A 24155-nucleotide genomic window follows, 5' to 3' on the forward strand; every position below is an offset into this window, starting at 1 on the left:
TTTTCATGACTTTGAAAATTGTACATTCACACTGAAAGCATCAAAACTATGAATTAACACATGTGGAATTATATACTTAACAAAAAAGTGTGAAACAACTGAAAATATGTCTTATATTCTAGGTTCTTCAGAGTAGCCACCTTTTGGTTTGATGACTGCTTTGCACACTCTTGGCATTCTCTTGATGAGCTTCAAGAGGTAGTCACCGGAAATGGTCTTCCAACAATCTTGAAGGAGTTCCCAGAGATGCTTAGCACTTGTTGGCCCTTTTGACTTCACCTGTGGTCCAGCTCACGCCAAACCATCTCGATTGAGTTCAGGTCTGGTGACTGTGGAGGCCAGGTCAACTGGTGTAGCACCCCATCACTCTCTTTCTTGGTCAAATAGCCCTTACAAAGCCTGGAGGTGTGTTTGGGGTCATTGTCCTGTTGAAAAATAAATGATGGTCCAACTAAACGCAAACCAGATGGAATAGCATGCCGCTGCAAGATGCTGTGGTAGCCATGCTGGTTCAGTATGCCTTCCATTTTGAATAAATCCACAACAGTGTCAGCAGCAAAGCACCCCCACACCATCACACCTCCTCCTCCATGCTTCACGGTGGGAACCAGGCATGTAGAGTCCATCCGTTCACCTTTTCTGCGTCGCACAAAGACACGGTGGTTGGAACCAAAGATCTAAAATTTGGACTCATGAGACCAAAGCACAGATTTCCACTGGTCTAGTGTCCATTCCTTGTGTTCTTTAGCCCAAACAAGTCTCTTCTTCTTGTTGCCTGTCCTTAGCAGTGGTTTCCTAGCAGCTATTTTACCATGAAGGCCTGCTGCACAAAGTCTCCTCTTAACTGTTGTTGTAGAGATGTGTCTGCTGCTAGAACTCTGTGTGGCATTGACCTGGTCTCTAATCTGAGCTGCTGTTAACCTGCGATTTCTGAGGCTGGTGACTCGGATAAACTTATCCTCAGAAGCAGAGGTGACTCTTGGTCTTCCTTTCCTGGGGCGGTCCTCATGTGACCCAGTTACTTTGTAGCGCTTCATGGTTTTTGCAACTGTACTTGGGGACACTTTCAAAGTTTTCCCAATTTTTCGGACTGACTGACCTTCATTTCTTAAAGTAATGATGGCCACTCGTTTTTCTTTACTTAGCTGCTTTTTTCTTGCCATAATACAAATTCTAACAGTCTATTCAGTAGGACTATCAGCTGTGTATTCACCTGACTTCTGCACAACACAACTGATGGTCCCAACCCCATTTATAAGGGAAGAAATCCCACTTATTAAACCTGACAGGGCACACCTGTGAAGTGAAAACCATTTCCGGTGACTACCTCTTGAAGCTCATCAAGAGAATGCCAAGAGTGTGCAAAGCAGTCATCAAAGCAAAAGGTGGCTACTTTGAAGAACCTAGACTATAAGACATATTTTCAGTTGTTTCACACTTTTTTGTTAAGTATATAATTCCACATGTGTTAATTCATAGTTTTGATGCTTTCAGTGTGAATGTACAATTTTCATAGTCATGAAAATACAGAAAAATCTTTAAATGAGAAGGTGTGTCCAAACTTTTGGTCTGTACTATATAATCAAAAGATGTCAGCAGAACATCGGATGGAGTCAGTTTATTATCTGCAATGGAGCAGCTTAACATTGTATGTACCTTTGACATTGCTATGTAGTCCAAACCATCAGAGCAGTTAAAGACCACACACTGCACGGCCAGCGCCTTGGCCAAATCTTTGGTGGTCTCAGTTTTTCCTGTGCCGGCCGGACCTTCTGGAGCTCCACCAAGATTTAGATAAAAAGCACCGATCTACCAATGAAACATGAAAGAACTGGTATGAAATATCAATAATAATTGCTAATAAGTTTCATGCATCATACAAAAGTCAAAAACATTTCTGAGCATAACCCATCACATCATAGCAGAGTCCGCTAGCATCTGTCAGTGAGCGGAGTGATGACCAGGCGTGGGGAGCTGCCCAGGTACTCATAGGCGGACTTCACATTGCAGTTGATGATTCGCACTCTCGCATTCTCATTCTCCCAGTAATAGCGGAGTTGGGCAAGCCACCGGAAGTCTGTTCATGAGAAACTCCTGAGGAATGTAGGAAAAGATAGTCAACCTCTAAGACACTGCAGAATCACAAGGGAGAGTTTCTAAAGGGAAGGCAAATGCACATACATTATAGGACAAAACTCCTAGTCACCGAATTCTGCTTTTTTCATTTAGTCCCATTGCCCACGGTGTATAACATCCGGACTCTCAGCCCCCAGTTTATAAAATCCGGCCTCTCGCCTCCCCCGGTGTATAACATCCACCCCTCGCCCCTAGTTTAGTATAACATCTCTCCCCTCGCCCCCCCCGCCAGTGTATAAAATCCATCCCCTCAACCCCACTGTATAACATCCAACCCCAAGCGCTCCATTGCATAACATCTGGCCCCCAGGGTATAACATCCGGCCCCCAGCCCCGGTGTATAACATCTGTCCCCTCGCTCCCTCCCCCTGGTGTATAACATCCGGCCTCTTGCCCCCCCGGTGTATAATATCCGTCCCCTCGCCCCCCCCCGCCAGTGTATAAAATCCATCCCCTCAACCCCACTGTATAACATCCAACCCCAAGCCCTTCTTTGCATAATATCCGGCCCCCAGCCCCGGTGTATAACATCTGTCCCCTCGCTCCCTCCCCCTTGTGTATAACATCTGGCCTCTCGCCCCCCCGGTGTATAATATCCGTCCCCTCGCCCCGGTGTATAATATCCGTCCCCCCGCCCCTGGTGTATAATATCCGTCCCCTCGCCCCTGGTGTATAATATCCGTCCCCTCGCCCCTGGTGAATAATATCCGTCCCCTCGCACCTGGTGTATAATATCCGTCCCCACGCCCCCCGGTGTATAATATCCGTCCCCTCGCACCTGGTGTATAATATCCGTCCCCTCGCCCCTGGTGTATAATATCCGTCCCCTCGCCCCTGGTGAATAATATCCGTCCCCTCGCACCTGGTGAATAATATCCGTCCCCTCGCACCTGGTGTATAATATCTGTCCCCTCACCCCTGGTGTATAATATCCGTCCCCTCGCACCTGGTGTATAATATCCGTCCCCTCGCCCCTGGTGTATAATATCCGTCCCCACGCCCCCCGGTGTATAATATCCGTTCCCTCACCCCGGTATATAATATCCGTCCCCTTGCTCCTCAGTGTATAACATCCAGCCCTCGGACAGTATAACATCTAGCCCCTCGTACCCCTAGGGTATAACATCTGGCCCCTCGGCCTTGTATAACATTAAGACTCTCGCCCCCCACCAGTGTATAACATCAATCCCCACGCCCCCCGGTGTATAACATCCGCCCTCCCATGCGGTGTGCTGTTACTAACATATGACAGAACGGCTGGTGGTGCAGAGCTCTCTGATACCAGCGCGGTCCTGTAATAGGAGCCACCAGGGTAACAAGTCTGGATATTACATTTCTTCCCTCCTAAATCTTCCCCCATCACATGTGAGTGATATTATTAAGGAGTGGAAGGAACTGCAGCACCTCAGGAGACCCCGGAACATTACAGAGCGGGGTCACTGAGTGCTGAGGAGCAGAGGGCAGAACGCTCTCCTGACTCCATAACTGCAGAGTCCAGATCTACTTTGGTAACAACATCACCACAAACACTGCGCCCCCGCCTGGAGCTTTATGGCCGAGCAGCTGCATGCAGCCTTACATCACCAAGCACAATGCCGAGCGTCGGATGGAGTGGTGTGAAGCCGCCACCACAGGACTCTGGAGGAGACCTGTTCTGTGCAGTGACGGATCACACTTCTCTATCTGGCATCTGATGGACGAGTCTGGATTTGGTGAATGCCAGGAGAACGTTACCCTATTAACTGCATTGTGCCCGCTGGGCAGTTTGGTGGTGGAGGTATGGCCTTGTTTTTAGGGGGTGGTCTAGGCCCCTTAGTTCCAGTGAAAAGATATCTTAATGCTTCAGCACAAGACATTTTAAACAATTGTAGCTTCCAACCCTAAGGGAATAGAAGAGCAGAACTGTTTCCCACACGTTCTCAACCTCAACCCCACTAAACACCTTTAGGATGATTAATTAGAACAAATACTGGAGAATGGCAGCATAAATATGTCACCGCCACATAGGGAAGAACAATGTCAGGCACACATCAATTACATTGCCATATGTCTGCTCAGGCTTAGAATGGCTGACCACTCGGAGAATGACATAATACCTACAAAGAAACCGAACAAAAGGTCATTAAAGGAATTGACATAAAACCCCTTTATTAGTCCATCCATGGTTATAGAACGACACTGCACAGAGGAGGGCGCACACACCATTGATAGAAAATATTACAAACCGCACCTAGGCCATCCAAACCACTGACTATAAAGAAGATCAATTGTGGCAATGAGTCATATACAGGGGATGCCGACACCTACAGATGCCAAAACATTCCTATATAGTGACCACCATCTCAATATGCAGAAATGACTACTGCCCCATAGACGTCATTGTAAGTACACCCCAAGATTGCTTTACTGTGACAAGATCAATTGTGTCCTATGAAAACTCAAAGAAAAGAGGGGGGAACATAACATAGATATGGAAAGAACATAGGAATATGGTGAAATGTATGAAGGTGCTCGGCATACTGAGCTGTGATATCTGTAGAGGGACGGACTCCATATTAACATCCTGGATATGGATTAGAATAGGAGGCCATAAAAGCCCCTGTAGGTGTAATGTGGAGGGGGCACAATACCTTTCTCCATGTAGTGTATAATAAATAGAACATGGTATTGGAAAGTTTGCTGCCAGCCATGATGTTTGCACAAACCTGTTTCGATCATTTCCCTGACCACGTCACGAGCGTGCCCCTCTATGGTGACGAGAGCCCCCAATGTGCTGCGAGTCTGCTGGGACAATTTGCCTCCTCGCAAATTGCTCCAAATACCCAGATGTACCTCTATAAAACGCTGCTACAAACAGCAGGGAAAACTCAATGCAGATGGATTAATTTTATGCTGGTATTATGGGAAATCCCATACAATGTCTTCCCTTATTGGTAGATATGACGAGAGTAGAGATGAGCGAATGGATTTGCAGGACTCTGGTCCAACAGTCCGGTCAGTATTCCACGGCCGCAGGACCGGAGCCCCGTGAACCGGCATCTCCGGCTCCTCTTTTGATGTCGATGTCATAGTTGTGGTGTGAGGCACAAATGACATCACGCCTGGCCGGCTAATCAAAAGAGGAGCCAGGGATGCCGGCATGTAAGAGGCGGTTAGCAAGGCTCCCATCCAACAGCCACAGACTACTAACCTGCTCTCTTAGACCAAGGTCCTGCAAATTTAGTTGCGCATCTCTAGACAAGATGCATGAATCAATGCAAAATCCCAACAATACTATGGAGCCTTTTGGGTACCTTCAAGATATTGAGCCGCTGTACAACTGCAACCCCCAGGAGAAGACCCCTGGGCAAGAACACTACATGGGCTCTTTGCAGTCTAATAACGTACTGTGAAATAAGCTGCTTGCATCTTTGGATGTGAATGTGGGTCCCCTTACCTCTGTTGCACCAATGGTATATCCCCCCCTGGAAACTCCTATAAGCTGCGTCTCTGGGTATGACAGTCTATTAGCAGGAGAACTCATGAAGTCTGTCTATGAATGTGTATATATATGTATTTCTCCCAGAAAATTATTACAATTACACGTTTTGTTGTTCACATGTTTATTTCATTTGTGTATATTGGAACAACACAAAAAGAAGATATTAGTCAACAATTTTGGTTCTCAAGTCCTCAGACAGTTCTCTTCTCCTCTTTCTGTTCTCCCTGCTTAGTGTGGCACGTAACAACGCAAAGACTGAGTCAACTTTTCCCCTTTGTATCAGGTTTCAGGTGTGATTTTCATATTGCCCGCACCTTTTACTTGCCACAGGTGACTTTGAACGAGCATCACATGCTTGAAACAAAATTGTTTACCCACAATTTTGGAAAGATGCCAACAATTTTGTCCGACCCATTTATGGGGTTTTGTGTGAAATTATATCCAATTTGCCTTTTTTTGTGTTGTTCCAATACATACAAAGGAAATAAACATGTGTATAACAGAAAATACACATGCAATTTTTTATGGAAAAATACTTCATTTTCTGGAACAACTTCAAGGGTGCCAACACTTCCGGCCATGACTGTTTATAGTGAAGCAACCTTGATCAGTAAAGGAGCTTATGCCGTACCTCCGGGCCACTGCCGATAGCTTCATGCACTTCACTTGTCCAGAACATGAGACACACAGAGCACGACCTGTCCCGGCCATTCCCTCACCCAGTCTTTTCTTGCAGTCGCAGGGTATGCCTTTTAAAAAAGAAAGTTAAATTACGTTGACAGAAGCATTTAAGAGAGGGACAACCTTACTAGTATTATCTAGCAAATTCATTTCTACCGATTGCAGGTAGAAGATCTGCTACCTGGCTCTATTGCAAGAGATACATCATCCACAAATCATTCACTGCCGCCAAATAATCTTATACAAATATAAAAGAACTAGATGGTGGCCCGATTCTAATGCATCGGGTATTCTAGAATAGGTATGCGGCCGACCGGGTGCAATCAGCAGAGCTGTGTTTAAATTTGGCGCCAAAATCGCTGATTGGTCGCGTTCGGCAACCGCGACCAATCAGCAAAGCGGTGTTTAAATTTGGCGGCAATATCGATGATTGGTCGCGGGCGGCGGCCGCGACCAATTAGCGAACCGTGTTAGTGAGGACTGGAGAGCGTGTTTAAATTTGGCACCAAAATCGCTGATTAGTCGCGACCAATCAGCCGAGCGGTGTTTAAATTTGGCGCCAATACTGCTGACTGGTCATGGCCGCCGACCGCGACCAATCAGCAGAGCGATGCAGAGCGGGGTTTAAATTCGGCGCCAAAATCACAGATTGGTCGCCGGCCGTGACCAAACAGCAGAGCATTCTTTAAATTTGGCGCCAAAATCGCTGATTGGTCGAGGCCGGCGACAGCGAACAATCAGCAGAGCGTTGTTTAAATTTGGCGCCAATCTCGCTGATTAGTCGCGGCTGGCGGCTGCGACCAATCAGCAGAGCAGGGTTTAAATTTGGCACCAATAATGCTGATGGGTCTTTGCCGGCGACCGCGACCAATCAGCACAGCGGGGTTTACATTTGGCCCCAATGCTGCTGATTGGTCTCGGCCGGCGACCGTGACCAGTCAGCAGAGCGTTGTTTAAATTTGGCACCAAAAACGCAGATTGGTCGCGGCCGGTGGTTGCGACCAATCAGCAGAGTGAGGTTTAAATTTGGCGCCAATACTGCTGACTGGTCACGGCCGACAACCGCGACCAATCAGCAGAGCGTTGTTTAAATTTTGCGCCAATACTGCTGATTGATCTCGGCCAGCGAACGCGATCAATCAGCAGAGCGTTGCTTAAATTTGGCGCCAATCTCGTTGATTGGACGCGTCCGGCGTCCGCGTCCAATCAGCACAGCAGTGTTTAAATGTGGCGGCAAGATCGGTGAATGGTCGCGGCCGCTATTTAAATGTGGCGCCCAAATCGGTGATTGGTTGCGGGCAGCGGACGCGACCAATCAGCAGAGCGGTGTTTAACTTTAGCGCCAAGATCACTGATTGGTCGGGTGTGGAGAGCGCGACCAATCAGCGAATCGTATTGGTGAGGAGCGGGGAGCGGAATCGTATTAGAGAGGACAGGGGAGCGCCCCTGCCTGTGCGGCTACTTCCGCTGCGAGAACCCGGGACATGAGCGGGCGCTCGGAGCAGAAGTATCCCGACCCGCAGCGCCGCTCCCCGGTCCTCCCTTCACACCCTAGCCGCTGATGTCCCCACAGTATCCGCAGGGTGTTACAAAGGTCCGGACATTTGTGTTCAAAATCGCTGATTGGTCGCTGGCGCTGCCCGCGACCAATCACCGATTTGGGCGCCAATTTTAAATATCGGCCGTGACCAATCACCGATCTTGGCTCCACATTTAAACACCGCTGTGCTGATTGGTCGCCGACGCTGGGCGCGACCAATCACCGATTTTGGCGCCACATTTAAATTTAAATAGCGGCCGCGACCAATTGGATGTCAGCGCCGCTCCCCGGTCCTCCCTTCACACCCTAGCCGCATGGATGTCAGCGCCGCTGCCTGTGCGGATAGTTCCGCTGCAAGAACCTGGGACATGAGCGGGCGCTCGCAGCAGAAGTATCCGGACTCGCAGCGCCGCTCCCCGGTCCTCCCTTCACACCCTAGCCACTGATGTCCCCACAGTATCCGCATGGTGTTACAAAGGTCAGGACATCTGTGTTAAAAATCGCTGATTGGTCGCTGGCGCTGGCCGCGACCAATCACCGATCTTGGCGGCAAATTCAAACACCGCTGTGCTGATTGGTCGCCGACGCTGTGCGCGACCAATCACCAATTTTGGCGGCACATTTAAATAGCGTCCGCGACCAATCAGTACAGCGGTGTTTAAATGTTGAGCCAAGATCGGTGATTGGTCGCGGCCGATATTTAAATTTGGCGCCTAAATCGGTGATTGGTCGGCGGCAGCGTCAGCGACCAATCAGCGATTTTTAACACAAATGTCCGGACCTTTGTAACACCATGCGGATACTGTGGGGACATCAGCGGCTAGGGTGTGAAGGGAGGACCGGGGAGCGGCGCTGCGGGTGGGGATACTTCTGCTGCGAGCGCCCACTCATGTCCCGGGTTCTCGGAGCGGAAGTATCCGCACAGGCAGCGCCGCTGACATCCATGCGGCTAGGGCGTGAAGGGAGCACCGGGGAGCGGCGCTGACATCCAATTGGTCGCGGCCGCTATTTAAATGTGCCGCACAAATCGGTGATTGGTCGCCGACTTGGCCCGCAACCAATCACTGATCTTGCGGCCAAAGTTAAACACTACGGTGCTAATTGGTCGCGGACGCTGACAGCGACCAATCACCGATTTGGGCGCCACATTCAAATATCGGCCGCGACCAATCACCGATCTTGGCTCCACATTTAAACACCGCTGTGCTGATTGGTCGCCGACGCTGGGTGCGACCAATCACCGATTTTGGTGCCACATTTAAATAGCGTCCGCGACCAATCCGCACAGCGGTGTTTAAATGTGGAGCCAAGATCGGTGATTGGTCGCGGCCGATATTTGAATGTGGCGCCAAAATCGGTGATTGGTCGCTGTCAGCGTCCGCGACCAATCAGCACCGTAGTGTTTAACTTTTGTGGCAAGATCCGTGATTGGTTGTGGGCCAAGACCGCGACCAATCACCGATTTGTGCGGCACTTTTAAATAGCGTCCGCGACCAATTGGATGTCAGCGCCGCTCCCCGTTCCTCCCTTCACACCCTAGCCGCATGGATGTCAGCGGCGCTGCCTGTGCGGATACTTCCGCTCCGAGAACCCGGGACATGAGCGGGCGCTCGGAGCAGAAGTATCCCGACCCGCAGCGCCGCTCCCCGGTCCTCCCTTCACACCCTAGCCGCTGATGTCCCCACAGTATCCGCATGGTGTTACAAAGGTCCGGACATTTGTGTTAAAAATCGCTGATTGGTCGCTGGCGCTGCCCGCGACCAATCACCGATTTGGGCGCCAAATTTAAATATCGGCCGCGACCAATCACCGATCTTGGCTCCACATTTAAACACCGCTGTGCTGATTGGTCGCGGCTGATATTTAAATTTGGCGCCCAAATCGGTGATTGGTCGCGGGCAGCGCCAGCGACCAATCAGCGATTTTTAACACAAATGTCCGGACCTTTGTAAGACCATGCGGATACAGTGGGGACATCAGCGGCTAGGGTGTGAAGGGAGGACCGGGGAGCGGCGCTGCGAGTCCAGATACTTCTGCTGCGAGCGCCCGCTCATGTCCCGGGTTCTCGGAGCGGAAGTATCCGCACAGGCAGCTGACATCCATGCGGCTAGGGTGTGAAGGGAGGACCGGGGAGCGGCGCTGACATCCATGCGGCTAGGGTGTGAAGGGAGGACCGGGGAGTGGCGCTGACATCCAATTGGTCACAGACGCTATTTAAAAGTGCCGCACAAATCGGTGATTGGTCGCTGTCTTGGCCCGCGACCAATGACTGATCTTGGCGCCAAAGTTAAACACTATTGTGCTGATTGGTCGCGGACGCTGACCGCGACCAATCACCGATTTGGGCGCCAAATTGAAATATCGGCCGCGACCAATCACCGATTTTGGCGCCAAATTTAAATATCGCCGCGACCAATCACCACAGCGGTGTTTAAATGTGGAGCCAAGATCGGTGATTGGTCGCGGGCAGCGTCGGCGACCAATCAGCACAGCGGTGTTTAAGTTTTGCGCTAAGATCAGTGATTGGTCGGGTCCGAAGACCGCGATCAATCATCGAATCGTCTTGGTGAGGACCGGGGAGCGGCGCTGTCTGTGCGGCTACTTCCGCTGCGAGAACCCGGGACATAGCGGGCGCTCACAGCAGAAGTATCCCGACCCGCAGCGCCGCTCCCCGGTCCTCCCTTCCGCATGGAGGTCAGCGATGCCGGCGGTCCTTCCGCTGCTACCGGCCGGGAGATGAGCGCCTCGCGGCGCTCATCTTCCGGCTGCATCTCCATCCCGCAGACGGGTCCGTCGGTCGGGTTCCTTCTGCTGTTGCCGGCCGGGAGATGAGCGCCTTGCGCCGGTCATCTCCCGGCTGCATCGCCGCTCAGCTCCGTCCCGCAGATGAGCCGCTAACGGCCGCCATCTTTTTTTAGAAATCCCCCGGCGCTGATTGGCCGCTGCCGGACCAATGAGCGACGCGGGATTTCCTGGACAGACAGACACACAGACAGACAGACAGACGGGATAAGACGATTATATATATAGACTAGATTAGTTCCAATTAATGCTTTTGGTCTGTAGGTAGATCCGTACCATTCGTGACCGAGCAATAACATCATGCACGCTCCTTAACATGACATCTTCCCCTTGGATGAGCCACTTCTCCACGGCCCCCCGAGCCTCGGAGGTGGAGATGGTCTGGATGAGCTCTACGCGTTCCCCCTCGGTGCTGTACATGGCTTTGATGTCCAGGTTAGGAAGGAACTCCAGCTTTGCGATGCCTTCAAAGCCCTTCTTTAGATGTGGTTGGACCCGCAGAGGATCTTTAGTCTCAGAGAGAATTTCTAGCATTTCGTCGTTGGACAGGAAGAAAAAGCTAAAGCGAAAATGCACAATATGATAAAGATGTCATTAAAGTATTGGGTCAGGCGCCATTTGTATTAGTGTCTATGTGAGAAAATAGAAAAGCAAAGCTTTAAAGTAAAGATTCAGTCCCCATACACATTGGATTAAAATAGTTTAAACCTGACGATTGCAGCAGGACCGGCCTACCCACTGATGTGTATGGGGGTCTCCTGACTCTCCCCCGATAGAGGATGTCAGGGCCAGAAGGATCGGGCAGATGGGATTTCAATACCCGGTCTTTTGGTTCTCAGGGGAGATAACCCGCTGCCGGAGGTGTCCAGTACCGACTTTCTCCTCTCTCCCCATTAAAACCACATGACTGTTCAGCAGAATAGGTGGGAGTCAGGAGAAATAGCCAAATAACCATTCAGACCACGGGTATCTCATATGTCATGCGTATGGTTAGCTTAAAGGGGCTATCCAGCTTTGGGAACTTTTTTTTATTTAACTGAAATGTGTATTCCCATCTCCAGGATTCTACCCCAATATGTAGTATGCGTAATAATAATAATATTAGCAAATACCTCCAATTAGAAGTTTAGTATAGTTCTTCTGATTTGTTTTGTCGCTTACCCCATGTGCAGGGCATTGCAGTAGCTTAGGTTACGACCACTAGCAAATAACTGTCACTATATGAGTGGTCGTAACCATGGATACCGAAGCTACTGCAATGCCTTGCACATGGGGAAAGCGACATAGTGAATCAGAAGAACTATACTACACTTCTAATTGGAGGTATTTGCTAATATTATTATTATTACTACGCCTACTACATATTGGGATAGGATCTTGGAGATGGGAATACCCATTTAATTGCGAGTATTTGCGACAATTCAGTTTCATTAAAAATGTTGCACCGTTAGGCTTTTTGTTTCCTGCACATTCAGCTTTGATGTGATCTGTGGTCATAAATCGGCTAAGAGGAGCTGAAAAAAGACAGATTAAAAATAAGTCCAATAGCCAGCGCAACACAGAGCCAATAGAAGGCAAACAGTGCAAAATTATTAATGAAATCCAATTACAAAAATGATTTCAATGCGTTTAAATAAGAAAAAAAAATATTTAAGGAATATATACAATCATTGCAACAAGTGAAAGGACTATACCGTGGGAAAAAAGCCTCTTCTTCTCCAGATAGGCATTCAGCCCTTTCATGATTTTATCCAGAAGCACATTGCTGTCCTGAAGTTTCTCCAGAAGTCCGGTCAGAGAAGTGGCGCTTAAAACCTAAAACAAAGTAGATAGCCCATAAGTAAGATTCCATTATATAGTTATAGAGACTGAAAAAAGGTCACATTCATTGACTATTGTGCCAATAGTTTATATTAAAAGAAAAATTAGAACCTATTTGGATAGAAAATAGAAGATGCGGGAGGCTGGAGTCCAGGCAGTGCGGAGCCCCATAACCCGGGATCCTTGTGATGGAAGCATCAGGACACGGACTCTTGGAAAACATCAATCCTGGATGCAAGATGACCGTGCTTTCTTGTATCAGTCCACCATGAAGCATCCATTTACCTTCGGGTCTTTAACGCAATGTTTCATGATCTCTCTCCAGTTTCTGTCCACAGTCTGGAATAAGCGTCCTTCTTCAGGCATTTGCTGCATGATGTCCTCAGAAGAGAAGATTAAAGCCACTGGGTCGGCACCTTCAGCCATTCATCAATGGTTTCCTGGATCCTTATCAGTCGTTCCTCCCATTGCTTAAAGGAGGAGAGCAAAAAGTTAATTACACATAAAATGAAAAGGATAGAAAAAAAATGCTATCATTTTAGAAGATAAATTATCAATGGATATGAATTCTGAATTGTTGGACATTTGTAGGGAAAGTTTGGTGAGACTCCTTGATACCATCCCCTTTACATGTAAGCTGGAGCCGCATGTAACTTTAGCCTCGGAGATCCTAATGAAACCTTAGCTTCTGCTAATAAGCAAGTGAAGATTTTAAGCTGAGTGACAACATTTACTGTGGGTGGGAACTCCTTAATCCCTTCAGGACCGGATAATTTTTTGTTTTGCATTTTTTCCTTCCCTTCTTCAAAAACCCATACATTTTTTAATTTTTCCATTGATATAGCTGCAAGAGGCTATGTAATGTGCTGTAGCTTAACCCCTTCCCAACATATGACATACTGTTAAGCCATATGCCATGTTCCTGCAGATGTGCAAAATTTGGACCTGGGCCCCCACCAGCATGTTGGTCAGATGTATGGGCCCTTGTAGCATTCTAGATCCGATAATGATGCGCGTGTTCGTCCCTGCCTTGGATGTTTCCCATTGTAGCCCCATCCTATAATAATGTCTCTCATTCTAGGCCCCTTCCTGGTATAATGTTCCCCATCCTGCGCCCCTTCCTGTTATAATATCCCTGATCCTGGGCCTCTTCCTGTTATAATATCCACCTTCTGTGTATAATACCCCCCATCCTGAGCCCCTTTCAGCAATAACGTCCCAATCCTGGGCTCCTTCCTGGTATAATGTCCTTGGTCCTGGGCCTCTTACTGTAATAATGTCCCCCATCCTGGCCCCTTCCTGTAACAATGTCCCCAATCCTGGTACAATGTCCCCCATCCTATAACAATGTCCTCCATCCTGGTATCCTGTCCCCCATCCTATGCCCCATTCTGGTATAATGACCTCCATCCTTGTGCCCTTCCTGGTGTAATGTCCTTCATCCTGGCCCATGTCATGGTATAATGACCCCCATTCTGGTATAATGCTCCCTATCCTGGGCCCTTTCCTTGTATAATGTTCCCCATCCTGGGCCCCTTCTTTATATAATGCTCCCCATCCTGGGCCCCTTCCTTGTCTAATTCTCCCCACCCTGAGCCCCTTCCTTGTCTAATGCTCCCCATCCTTGGCCCTTTCCTGGTATAATGTTCTGTCGTTCTTTTCTAATACATTAAATAAACAAAAATAAATGATTCTTCTTACCTTCCTGCGCTCCCACGACATGCGGCGTCTTCTTCTGTAGCTGATTTCAGTGTGCCGGCAAGGGCAGCGCATGACGTCACTTCCATGCGTCGCTCGTCACTGGCACGCCGACATCAGCTACTGGCCTTTGATTGGCTGGCGGCATGCATTGCAGCTCAGGGACCCGGCATGTCCCTGCGCAGCAATATACTTCAGCCGAATGTGCGTCCTCAGACTGTGGAAGTGCCATAAATATATGAGATGGGAATACCACTCTGCCACTGTGCGTTCCTTTATGCACTCTTTTTGGCACTCTTTGTGGTAAGAGACTACCTTAAAAAATGTTTTATGTGACATGTATCTGATTATTTGTGGGCAGGAGCATTATTTAGATGGATACCTGATGCATATGGCAAGTGTAAATCCAATGACTATGGAATACTTATGGATTACTTTTTGATATATTATTACACTCATTGGATTGTCTTGATATACTAACCTTATGCTATATTATCTATATTGCTCATGTCCCACTGTGACCATATGCGTGACCATATATGTATACTTTGTAACATATCTTGCTACATTGGTAATCTAATTAGTGTCTTTATACTATCCGTATTATGTCATTTCTCTTTTTACTATGTACGTTTTTTAACTTGATGGAATAAAAATTTATATTTTTTACGCCAATTAACTCTTTCTTCTCCTATGTACCCATGTGTTTCATGAGTTGGCTCAGTTTGGCAAATCTGGGATATATTTCCCCCCGGATATGCCAACTTTACCCCTATAGGGTCTATTTAGTTGTATCACTCTGAGTCTATGTCTGATCCAGAGATACAATAATGAACATGAATCCTTATATATCACGGATCTTGCAGCCGCCTTTACCTGCTTGGACATAAGTGTTACATAGTTACATAGTTACATAGTTTAAAAGGCCGAAAAAAGACAAGCGTCCATCCAGTTCAGCCTATTTCTTGTGCACTGCAGCTATTCCGCAGCGTTGGTCCAGGGGAAGGCAAAAAAAAACCATGCGGTATAGGCCAATTTACATCATTGAGGAAAAATTCACTTCCCGACTCCAATCTGGCAGACAGATTAAATCCCTGGATTAATTAACTATCACTAAGCATAAGATGTAATTTTATTGTTCTCAAGAAAGGCGTCCAGTCCTCTCTTGAACTCATTAAGTGAGTTGGACATCACCACTTCCTCTCCCAGAGAATTCCAGAGTCTCACAGCTCTGACCGTAAAGAATCCCCTTCCATGCTGGTGCAGGAACCTCCTTTCCTCCAGACGCATAGTGTGCCCCCTCGTCTTTGTCACCATCCTTGGTATAAACAGGTCATGGGAGAGATCTCTGTACAGCCCCCTGATGTATTTATACATGTTTATGAGGTCTCCCCTAAGCCTTCTCTTTTCCAACGTAAATAGGCCTAATTTGGACAACCTCTCTGGGTATTCTAGTCCCTCCATTCCCTTTATTACCTTAGTCGCCCTCCTTTATACCCTCTCTAGCTCCAATATGTCTTTCCTGAGTACCGGAGCCCAGAACTGTGCACAATATTCTAAGTGCGGCCTTACCAGCGCTTTATACAGAGGAAGAACAATGTTCTCATCATATGCCCCTATTCCTCTTCTGATGCATGCCATGACTCTATTTGCCTTCGCAGCTGCTGCCTGACACTGGGCACTCCAATTTAATTTGCTGTTAACCAAGATGCCCAGGTCCTTCTCCATGTCAGATTTCCCCAACGGTTTCCCATTTAATATGTATGGGTGACTGCTGTTTTTCTTTCCCATGTGCATGACCTTACATTTATCGGCATTGAACCCCATTTGCCATTTTTTGGCCCAACTCCCCAATTTATCTAAATCCTCCTGTAGCTGTGCCCTATCCTCATCTGTATTAACTACGTTACAAAGTTTAGTATCATCTGCAAATATTGCTATTTTACTATGCAACCCTTCCACTAGATCATTAATAAGTATATTAAATAATATAGGGCCCAAGACAGACCCTTGAGGCACCCCGCTAGTCGAGACGCAGTTATAAAAGGAATCCAATTTGTCCGCATTAATCAACTGCAGGGCATCTTGATTGGCAAATAGATTGATCACTTTGGGGTACCAAGTGTTCAGCAACTTTTCTTCTGTCTTGGCACAAGCCAAGGATACGCTGTTCCTCAGGGATTCACATTCTACAGGACCCCTGGACCCGACAAAGAATAAAGCACTTTATCATATTAAACCTGACAGGGCACACCTGTGAGGTGAAGACCATTTCCGGTGACTACCTCTAGAAGCTCATCAAGAGAACGCCAAGAGTGTGCAAAGCAGTCATCAAAGCAAAAGGGGGCTACTCTGAAGAACCTAGAATATAAGACATATTTTCAGTTGTTTCACACTTTTTTGTTAAGTATATAATTCCACATGTGTTAATTCATACTTTTGATGCCTTCAGTGTGAATGTACAATTTTCATAGTCATGAAAATACAGAAAAATCCTTAAATGAGAAGGTGTGTCCAAACTTTTGGTCTGTACTGTATATATCCACCCATATACAGTATACATATACACACATATACAGTATACATATATACACACCCATATACAGTATACATATATATACACACATATACAGTATACATATATACACACATATACAGTATGCATATATACACCCATATACAGTATTCATATATACACACATATACCAGTATACATATATATACACCCATATACAGTATACATATATATACACACTTATACAGTATACATATATACACACCCAGTATACAGTATATATATATACACACCCATATACAGTATATATATATATATATATATACACACCCATATACAGTATACATATATACACACATATATAGTATACATATATACACATATATACACACATATACACACACATACCAGTATACATATATATATACACACGCCCATATACAGTATACAGTGGTGGCCAAAAGTATTGGCACCCCTGCAATTCTGTCAGATAATGCTCAATTTCTTCCTGAAAATGATTGCAATCATAAATTCTTTGGTATTATTCTCTTCATTTAATTTGTCTTCAATGAAAAAAACACAAAAAGAATTGTCCTAAAGCCAGATTGGATATAATTCCACACCAAACCTAAAAAAGGGGGTGGACAAAAGTATTGGCACCCTTTGAAAAATCATGTGATGCTTCTCTAATTCGTGTAATTAACAGCACATGTAACTTACCTGTGGCACCTAACAGGTGTTGGCAATAGCTAAATCACACTTGCAGCCAGTTAACATGGATTAAAGTTGACTCAACCTCTGTCCTGTGTCCTTGTGTGTACCACATTGAGCATGGAGAAAAGAAAGAAGACCAAAGAACTGTCTGAGGACTTGAGAAACCAAATTGTGAGGAAGCATGAGCAATCTCAAGGCTACAAGTCCATCTCCAAAGACCTGAATGTTCCTGTGTCTTCCGTGCGCAGTGTCATCAAGAAGTGTAAAGCCCATGGCACTGTGGCTAACCTCCCTAGATGTGGACGGAAAAAAAAATTGACGAGAGATTTCAACGCAAGATTGTGCGGATGGTGGATAAAGAACCTCGACTAACATCGAAACAAGTTCAAGCTGCCCTGCAGTCCGAGGGTACAGCAGTGTCAACCCATACTATCCGTTGGCGTCTGAATGAAAAGGGACTGTATGGTAGGATACCCAGGAAGACCCCACTTCTTACCCCGAGACATAAAAAAGCCAGGCTGGAGTTTGCCAAAACTTACCTGAGAAAGCCTAAAACGTTTTGGAAGAATGTTCTCTGGTCAGATGAGACAAAAGTAGAGCTTTTTGGGAAAAAGCATCAACATAGAGTGTACAGGAAAAAAAAAGAGGCATTCAAAGAAAAGAACACGGTCCCTACAGTCAAACATGGCGGAGGTTCCCTGATGTTTTGGGGTTGCTTTGCTGCCTCTGGCACTGTACTGCTTGGCATTATGAAGTCTGAAGACTACCAACAAATTTTGCAGCATAATGTAGGGCCCAGTGTGAGAAAGCTGGGTTTCCCTCAGAGGTCATGGGTCTTCCAGCAGGACAATGACCCAAAACACACTTCCAAAAGCACTATAAAATGGTTTTAGAGAAAGCACTGGAGACTTCTAAGGTGGCCAGCAATGAGTCCAGACCTGAATCCCATAGAACACCTGTGGAGAGATCGCAAAATGGCAGTTTGGAGAAGGCTCCCTTCAAATATCAGGGACCTGGAGCAGTTTGAAGTGACCGCGGGCAAGGCCGCGCATTGGTATCTATGATCTGGCCCAGCAAGATCCCCACACACAGACTCTATCTTGACAACCGTATCTTTACTCGCATACATTTTTAACACAGCAAAGAAAAAAAAACAATAAATGACAACCGTAAATATGCACAGTAATAACGTGTACTGATAAGCTGACCCTCACTGTCCCTACTCACACGTTACCAGTCCTTTACTCCAGAAGGATGTGTCCCCCGTCGCAGGCCTGTCTGTCTTTGCAGGAAGGCGTCCCAGCCGGAAAAAAAACAGGAACAGCAGAATTCGCGGAAACGAAGGAAGGGATACTTCGGCCTCTCGCCAGAGGTCCCGCTTACAGTCTCTCTGATCCGGATAGAAGCTCTGGTGGGTCCCCTTATGTAGTCCACACTCCAGTAGCAGGGAGTGTAACAGCTGAATCCTTCAGCAGTGCAGGAGCTGGGGAAGGCTCCGAGGATATGGTGTCAGATAGAAGAAATCACGTTGAGAGTCTCTCCTGCGCCACACACGAGGGCCTGCACACCGTCCTGGCTCTTTTCACAGACCACAGCAGACTCTGCGCGCGCTTTTTCCTGCTTCCCACTTTGGTCACGTGACTCTCTAGGGCGGGACACAGGAGGCTCAGTCTTTTTCTCTGTCATCACACCCTGCGCAGGTGCAACCTCTGGCCACAAGGTGGCAACATCATCCTGTGTAATCACTTCTGTAACAGGCTCTATATCAATTATCACAGAACAGCCAGAGAAGGCCAGCTCACTACAAGTTTGCCAAAGAAGAATGGTCTGCAATTCCAGCAGAGCATTGTAAGAAACTCATTGATGGTTACCGGAAGCGGTTGTTCGCAGTTATTTTGGCTAAAGGTTGTGCAACCAAGTATTAGGCTGAGGGTGCCAATACTTTTGTCCGGCCCATTTTTGGAGTTTTGTGTGAAATGATCAATGATTTTATTTTTGCTTCATTCTCTTTTGTGTTTTTCCTTGCAAGCAAATTAAATGAAGATAATAATACCAAAGAATTTGTGATTGCAATCATTTTCAGGAAGAAACTGAGTATTATCTGACAGAATTGCAGGGGTGCCAATACTTTTGGCCAGCATTGTACATATATATATACACACACATACAGCATACATATATACACCCATATACAGTATACATATACACACATCTACAGTATACATATATATACACCTATATACAGTATACATATATACACACCCATATACAGTATACATATATACACAGTATAGATATACACACACATATACAGTATACATATATATACACACACATACAGTATACATATATACACACCCATATACAGTATACATATACACACTCATATACAGTATACATATATACACACCCATATACAGTATACATATACACACCCATATACAGTATACATATACACACCCATATACAGTATACATATATACACACCCATATACAGTATACATATATATATACATACAGTATGCATATACACATATACAGTATACATATATATATATACATACATATAGAGTATCTATAATATAACGCTACAAGCGTCCCTCTGTCTGAAGCCTTTATAGTCTGCGCTAGTGCGACACGCCTGCACAGTCTGGCTCCAGACTGAAGAACGCATGGAGCCGTTACAGGTAAGAGGAGTGTATGGTGCTGGAGATCACGGTATGCGTATACACTGAACACATACCGCGATCTCTGGCGCCATACTTACATACTTACCTGACCGGGATGAGCGCTACCGCGGCGCTTCTGTTCGGTCCGGAGTCCGGGGGAAGAGGGAGGCATTGAAATCGGCACATGCGCATAGCGCTATCCGGCGCCATTTTACTGAAGACACATTTGCAATGTGTCTTCAGCAAAATGGAGCCGGACAGCGTGGTATGAGCACACGCGTACTTCGGCGCCGCACTCCTCCCCCGGCCTCCAGCAGAACGGGAAACAGCGCTGGAGCACAGGGAAGAAAGGTGAGTATAAGTGTTTATTTTCTTGTATGTGTGTGTAGCATGATAGGGATGAGGGGTGCCATACATACCAGGATTGGGGGGTGAGGGGTGCCATACATACCAGGATTGGGGGGTGAGAGGACCATACATACCAGGATTGGCGGGTGAGGGGATTATCCATACCAGGATTGGGGGGTGAGGGGTGCCATGCCTACCAGGATTGGGGGGTAAGGGGACCATGCATAACAGGATTGGGGGTGAGGGGACCATGCATAACAGGATTGGGGGTGAGGGGTGCCATGCATAACAGGATTGGGGGTGAGGGGTGCCATGCATATCAGGATAGGGATGAGGGGTACCATGCATACCAGGATTGGGGATGTGAGGGGGTACCATAGATACCAGAATAGGGATGAGGGGGTACCATGCATACCAGGATTGGGGGTGAGGGGTACCATGTATACCAGAATTGGGGGGTGAGGGGACCATGCATACCAGGATTGGGGCTGAGGGGTGCCATGTATACCAGAATTGGGGGGGGACCATGCATACCAGGATTGGGGATGAGGGGTGCCATGCATACCAGGATTGGGGAATGAGGGGTGCCATGCATACCAGGATTGGGGAATGAGGGGTGCCATGCATACCAGGATTGGGGGTGAGGGGTGCCATGCATACCAGGATTGGGGAATGAGGGGTGCCAAGTATACCAGGATTGGGGGTGAGGGGTGCCATGCATACCAGGATTGGGGGGTGAGGGGTGCCATGTATACCAGGATTGGGAGGTGAGGTGACCATGCATACCAGGATTGGGGAATGAGGGATGCCATGTATACCAGAATTGGGGGGTGAGGGGACCATACATACCAGGATTGGGGGGTGAGGGGACCATGCATACCAGAATTAGGGGGTGAGGGGTGCCATGTATACCAGGATTGGGGAATGAGGGATGCCATGTATACCAGAATTGAGGGGTGAGGGGACCATGTATACCAGGATTGGGGGATGAGGGGTGCCATGTATACCAGGATTGGGGGTGAGGGGTGCCATGCATACCAGGATTGGAGAATGAGGGGTGCCATGTATACCAGGATTGGGGGGTGAGGGGACCATGCATACCAGGATTGGGGGGTGTGGGGACCATGCATACCAGGATTGGGGGGTGAGGGGACCATGCATACCAGGATTGGGGGGTGAGGGGACCATGCATACCAGGATTGGGGGGTGATGGGTGCCATGTATACCAGGATTGGGGAATGAGGGGTGCCATGCATACCAGGATTGGGGAATGAGGGGTGCCATGCATACCAGGATTGGGGAATGAGGGGTGCCATGTATACCAGGATTGGGGGTGAGGGGTGCCATGCATACCAGGATTGGGGGGTGAGGGGTGCCATGTATACCAGGATTGGGAGGTGAGGGGACCATGCATACCAGGATTGGGGAATGAGGTGTGCCATGCATACTAGGATTGGGGGGTGAGGGGACCATACATACCATGATTGGGGGGTGAGGTGTGCCATGCATACCAGGGTTGGGGGGTGAGGGGACCATACATACCATGATTGGGGAATGAGGTGTGCCATGTATACCAGGATTAGGGGGTGAGGGGTGCCATGCATACCAGGATTAGGGGGTGGAGGGACCATGCATACCACAATAGGATGGGGGCAGCACAAATACCAGGATGGGAGACCATATACCAATAAAAATGCTCGCCACCCGGGCGTAGAACGGGTTCAATAGCTAGTACATATATACACGCATATATACAGTAATACAGCATATACATACACATATATACTGTATATACACACACACACACGCATATATACAGTAATACAGCATATACATACACATATATACTGTATATACACACACACACACACATATATACAGTAATACAGCATATACATACACATATATACTGTATATACACACACACATATATATATATATCTGGCGACAGGGCCCCGCTGCGTCCTCTGTGTCTCTGTACAGATATAAGTGTAACACATACTGGATCCAGCACAGGTGACAGTCTGCCATAGAGCTGACGTGCAGTACATACACTGTGTTATGGGGGCGCTCACCTGTGCGGACCCCGCGCTCCGGCCGCTACTTCTCTGCTCATATAAGGTCTCTCTTTCTGCCATTAAATAATTCGGTTGTCATGGCAGTGGAGGCGGGGCGTTGGTAGGGGGCGTGTCTGGTATAGGGCAGATTGGGGCGGGGCTGTCATGCAGTGCTTGTCTCATCGCTGTAATTTCCTGCTGATGCCACCTGGTGGACAGCATTGGTCAGTACGCGCTGAGAATGCTCACATGGTGGGGGAGGGGCAGCTTATATATGTATATACACAGTCACAATGCAGTTAGGGTTATGTTCACACAGTGTTTTTTTAAACGTTTTTTTCCACATTATAAAACTCAGTGTTGTCAGGAAAAGCATTGCCTGTATTTTTGATGTATGCCTCATACAAAATACATTTTTGAAGATTTTTTTTAATCTTCCATCCTATACTCGGGCACTGGCTGTATATTGTTGAGGCCCCGGGACTTGCTTAGATCCGCTGGGTGGCATTGCCAGCTACATTGCAGTAAATGGGTGACCTGAAATCCCACATTTATCCTGTGACCAGTTAGGGACTGTTTTTTCTTAAAGAAGGGGCTCGTGTTATTAATCCCAGACAATCCATTAATGGAGTTTCCAGTAGTATAATAATGATGATTTATCCTGGGGATGGGTTATCAATATCAGATCGGTGGGCTCCGACACACGGCACCGGCTCTACCCATCAGCTGATTGCAGCGCTCAGATGTAAATAGTGTGAAGATTGAACATCACTGCTCCATTCACTGTACTGCGGGTCCTGCAGATCAGCTAATATTCATGTAATAGGAGCTGATCTGCAGCACCAGGGAGCGGCCACTACACAGTGACCAGAGCTGTGATGTTCAGCTCCTCAACAATGTTTACATCTGACCTCGACCGAAGCTGCAAACAGCTGATTAGTGGAGGTGACACGTGCCGGACCACCACAAATCTGATATTAATGAGATAACCAGGGGATAGGCCATCAATATGTTTGTCCTGGAAATTCCCTTTAAGGCCCACCTGCACATACTATGTATATAATATATATATATATGGCAAAGAGTGGGAAGGGGTTAATCAAAGGCTCATAAAACGGACAAACAACACAAATATTGGTTTCTATCTTTTACACATTTGGGGTAGCCCTTAAGAGGGCCGGAGAGAGAGAGAGAGAGAGAGAAAGAGAGAGAAAGAGAGAGAGAGAGAGAAGAGAGAGAGAGAGAGAGAAAGAGAGAGAGAAAGAGAGAGAGAGAGAGAGAAGAGAGAGAGAAGAGAGAGAGAAGAGAGAGAGAGAGAGAAGAGAGAGAGAAGAGAGAGAAGAGAGAGAAGAGAGAGAGAGAGAGAAGAGAGAGAGAAGAGAGAGAGAAGAGAGAGAGAGAGAGAGAGAGACCAAGAGAGAGGAAAAAAAAGAGAGACCCAACCAGTGCAAGGCTAAGCCGGGCAGGCGGCAGCGGCTATTTATACCCACTGCTGATCTCTGATTGGTGGAAGATCTGGGTGTGGCTGCTCTCTGATTGGTGGAAAATCTGGGTGTGGCTGCTCTGTGATTGGTCAGCATTATGACCTCACAGTGGCGATGACTCATACCTCCTGGGTGGTTCTTCTGGGCGGTTCTGTTTTCTGACTGGTGGAAATTCTAATCAGCATTATGACCTCACAGTGGCCGTGACT

General features: G+C 47.2%; 1 protein-coding gene across 2 annotated transcripts; it reads right to left on the bottom strand.

Annotated features, from left to right (window-relative positions):
• Nucleotides 1-1557: 1557 nt before the first annotated feature.
• LOC141212762 (dynein axonemal heavy chain 12-like) lies at nt 1558-22572 on the bottom strand. 2 transcript variants are annotated; one of them, XM_073665073.1, is made up of 6 exons: nt 22481-22572; nt 12747-12931; nt 12335-12455; nt 10917-11199; nt 6249-6366; nt 1558-2094 (listed from the first exon to the last, which is right to left on the bottom strand). In XM_073665073.1, the coding sequence occupies exons 2-4, from the start codon at nt 12885-12887 to the stop codon at nt 11168-11170; spliced, it is 294 nt and encodes a 97-aa protein (XP_073521174.1). In that variant the 5' UTR covers nt 12888-12931; nt 22481-22572; the 3' UTR covers nt 1558-2094; nt 6249-6366; nt 10917-11167. The 2 variants fall into 2 exon arrangements, with proteins under 2 accessions (XP_073521174.1, XP_073521173.1); XM_073665072.1 differs by lacking the exon at nt 1558-2094 and having other exon boundaries at nt 5701-6366.
• Nucleotides 22573-24155: the final 1583 nt, after the last annotated feature.

The sequence above is a fragment of the Phyllobates terribilis genome, unplaced genomic scaffold (assembly GCF_046119375.1).
Source record: "Phyllobates terribilis strain yellow unplaced genomic scaffold, ASM4611937v1 Scaffold_185__1_contigs__length_3729836, whole genome shotgun sequence".
NCBI lineage: Eukaryota > Metazoa > Chordata > Amphibia > Anura > Dendrobatidae > Phyllobates > Phyllobates terribilis.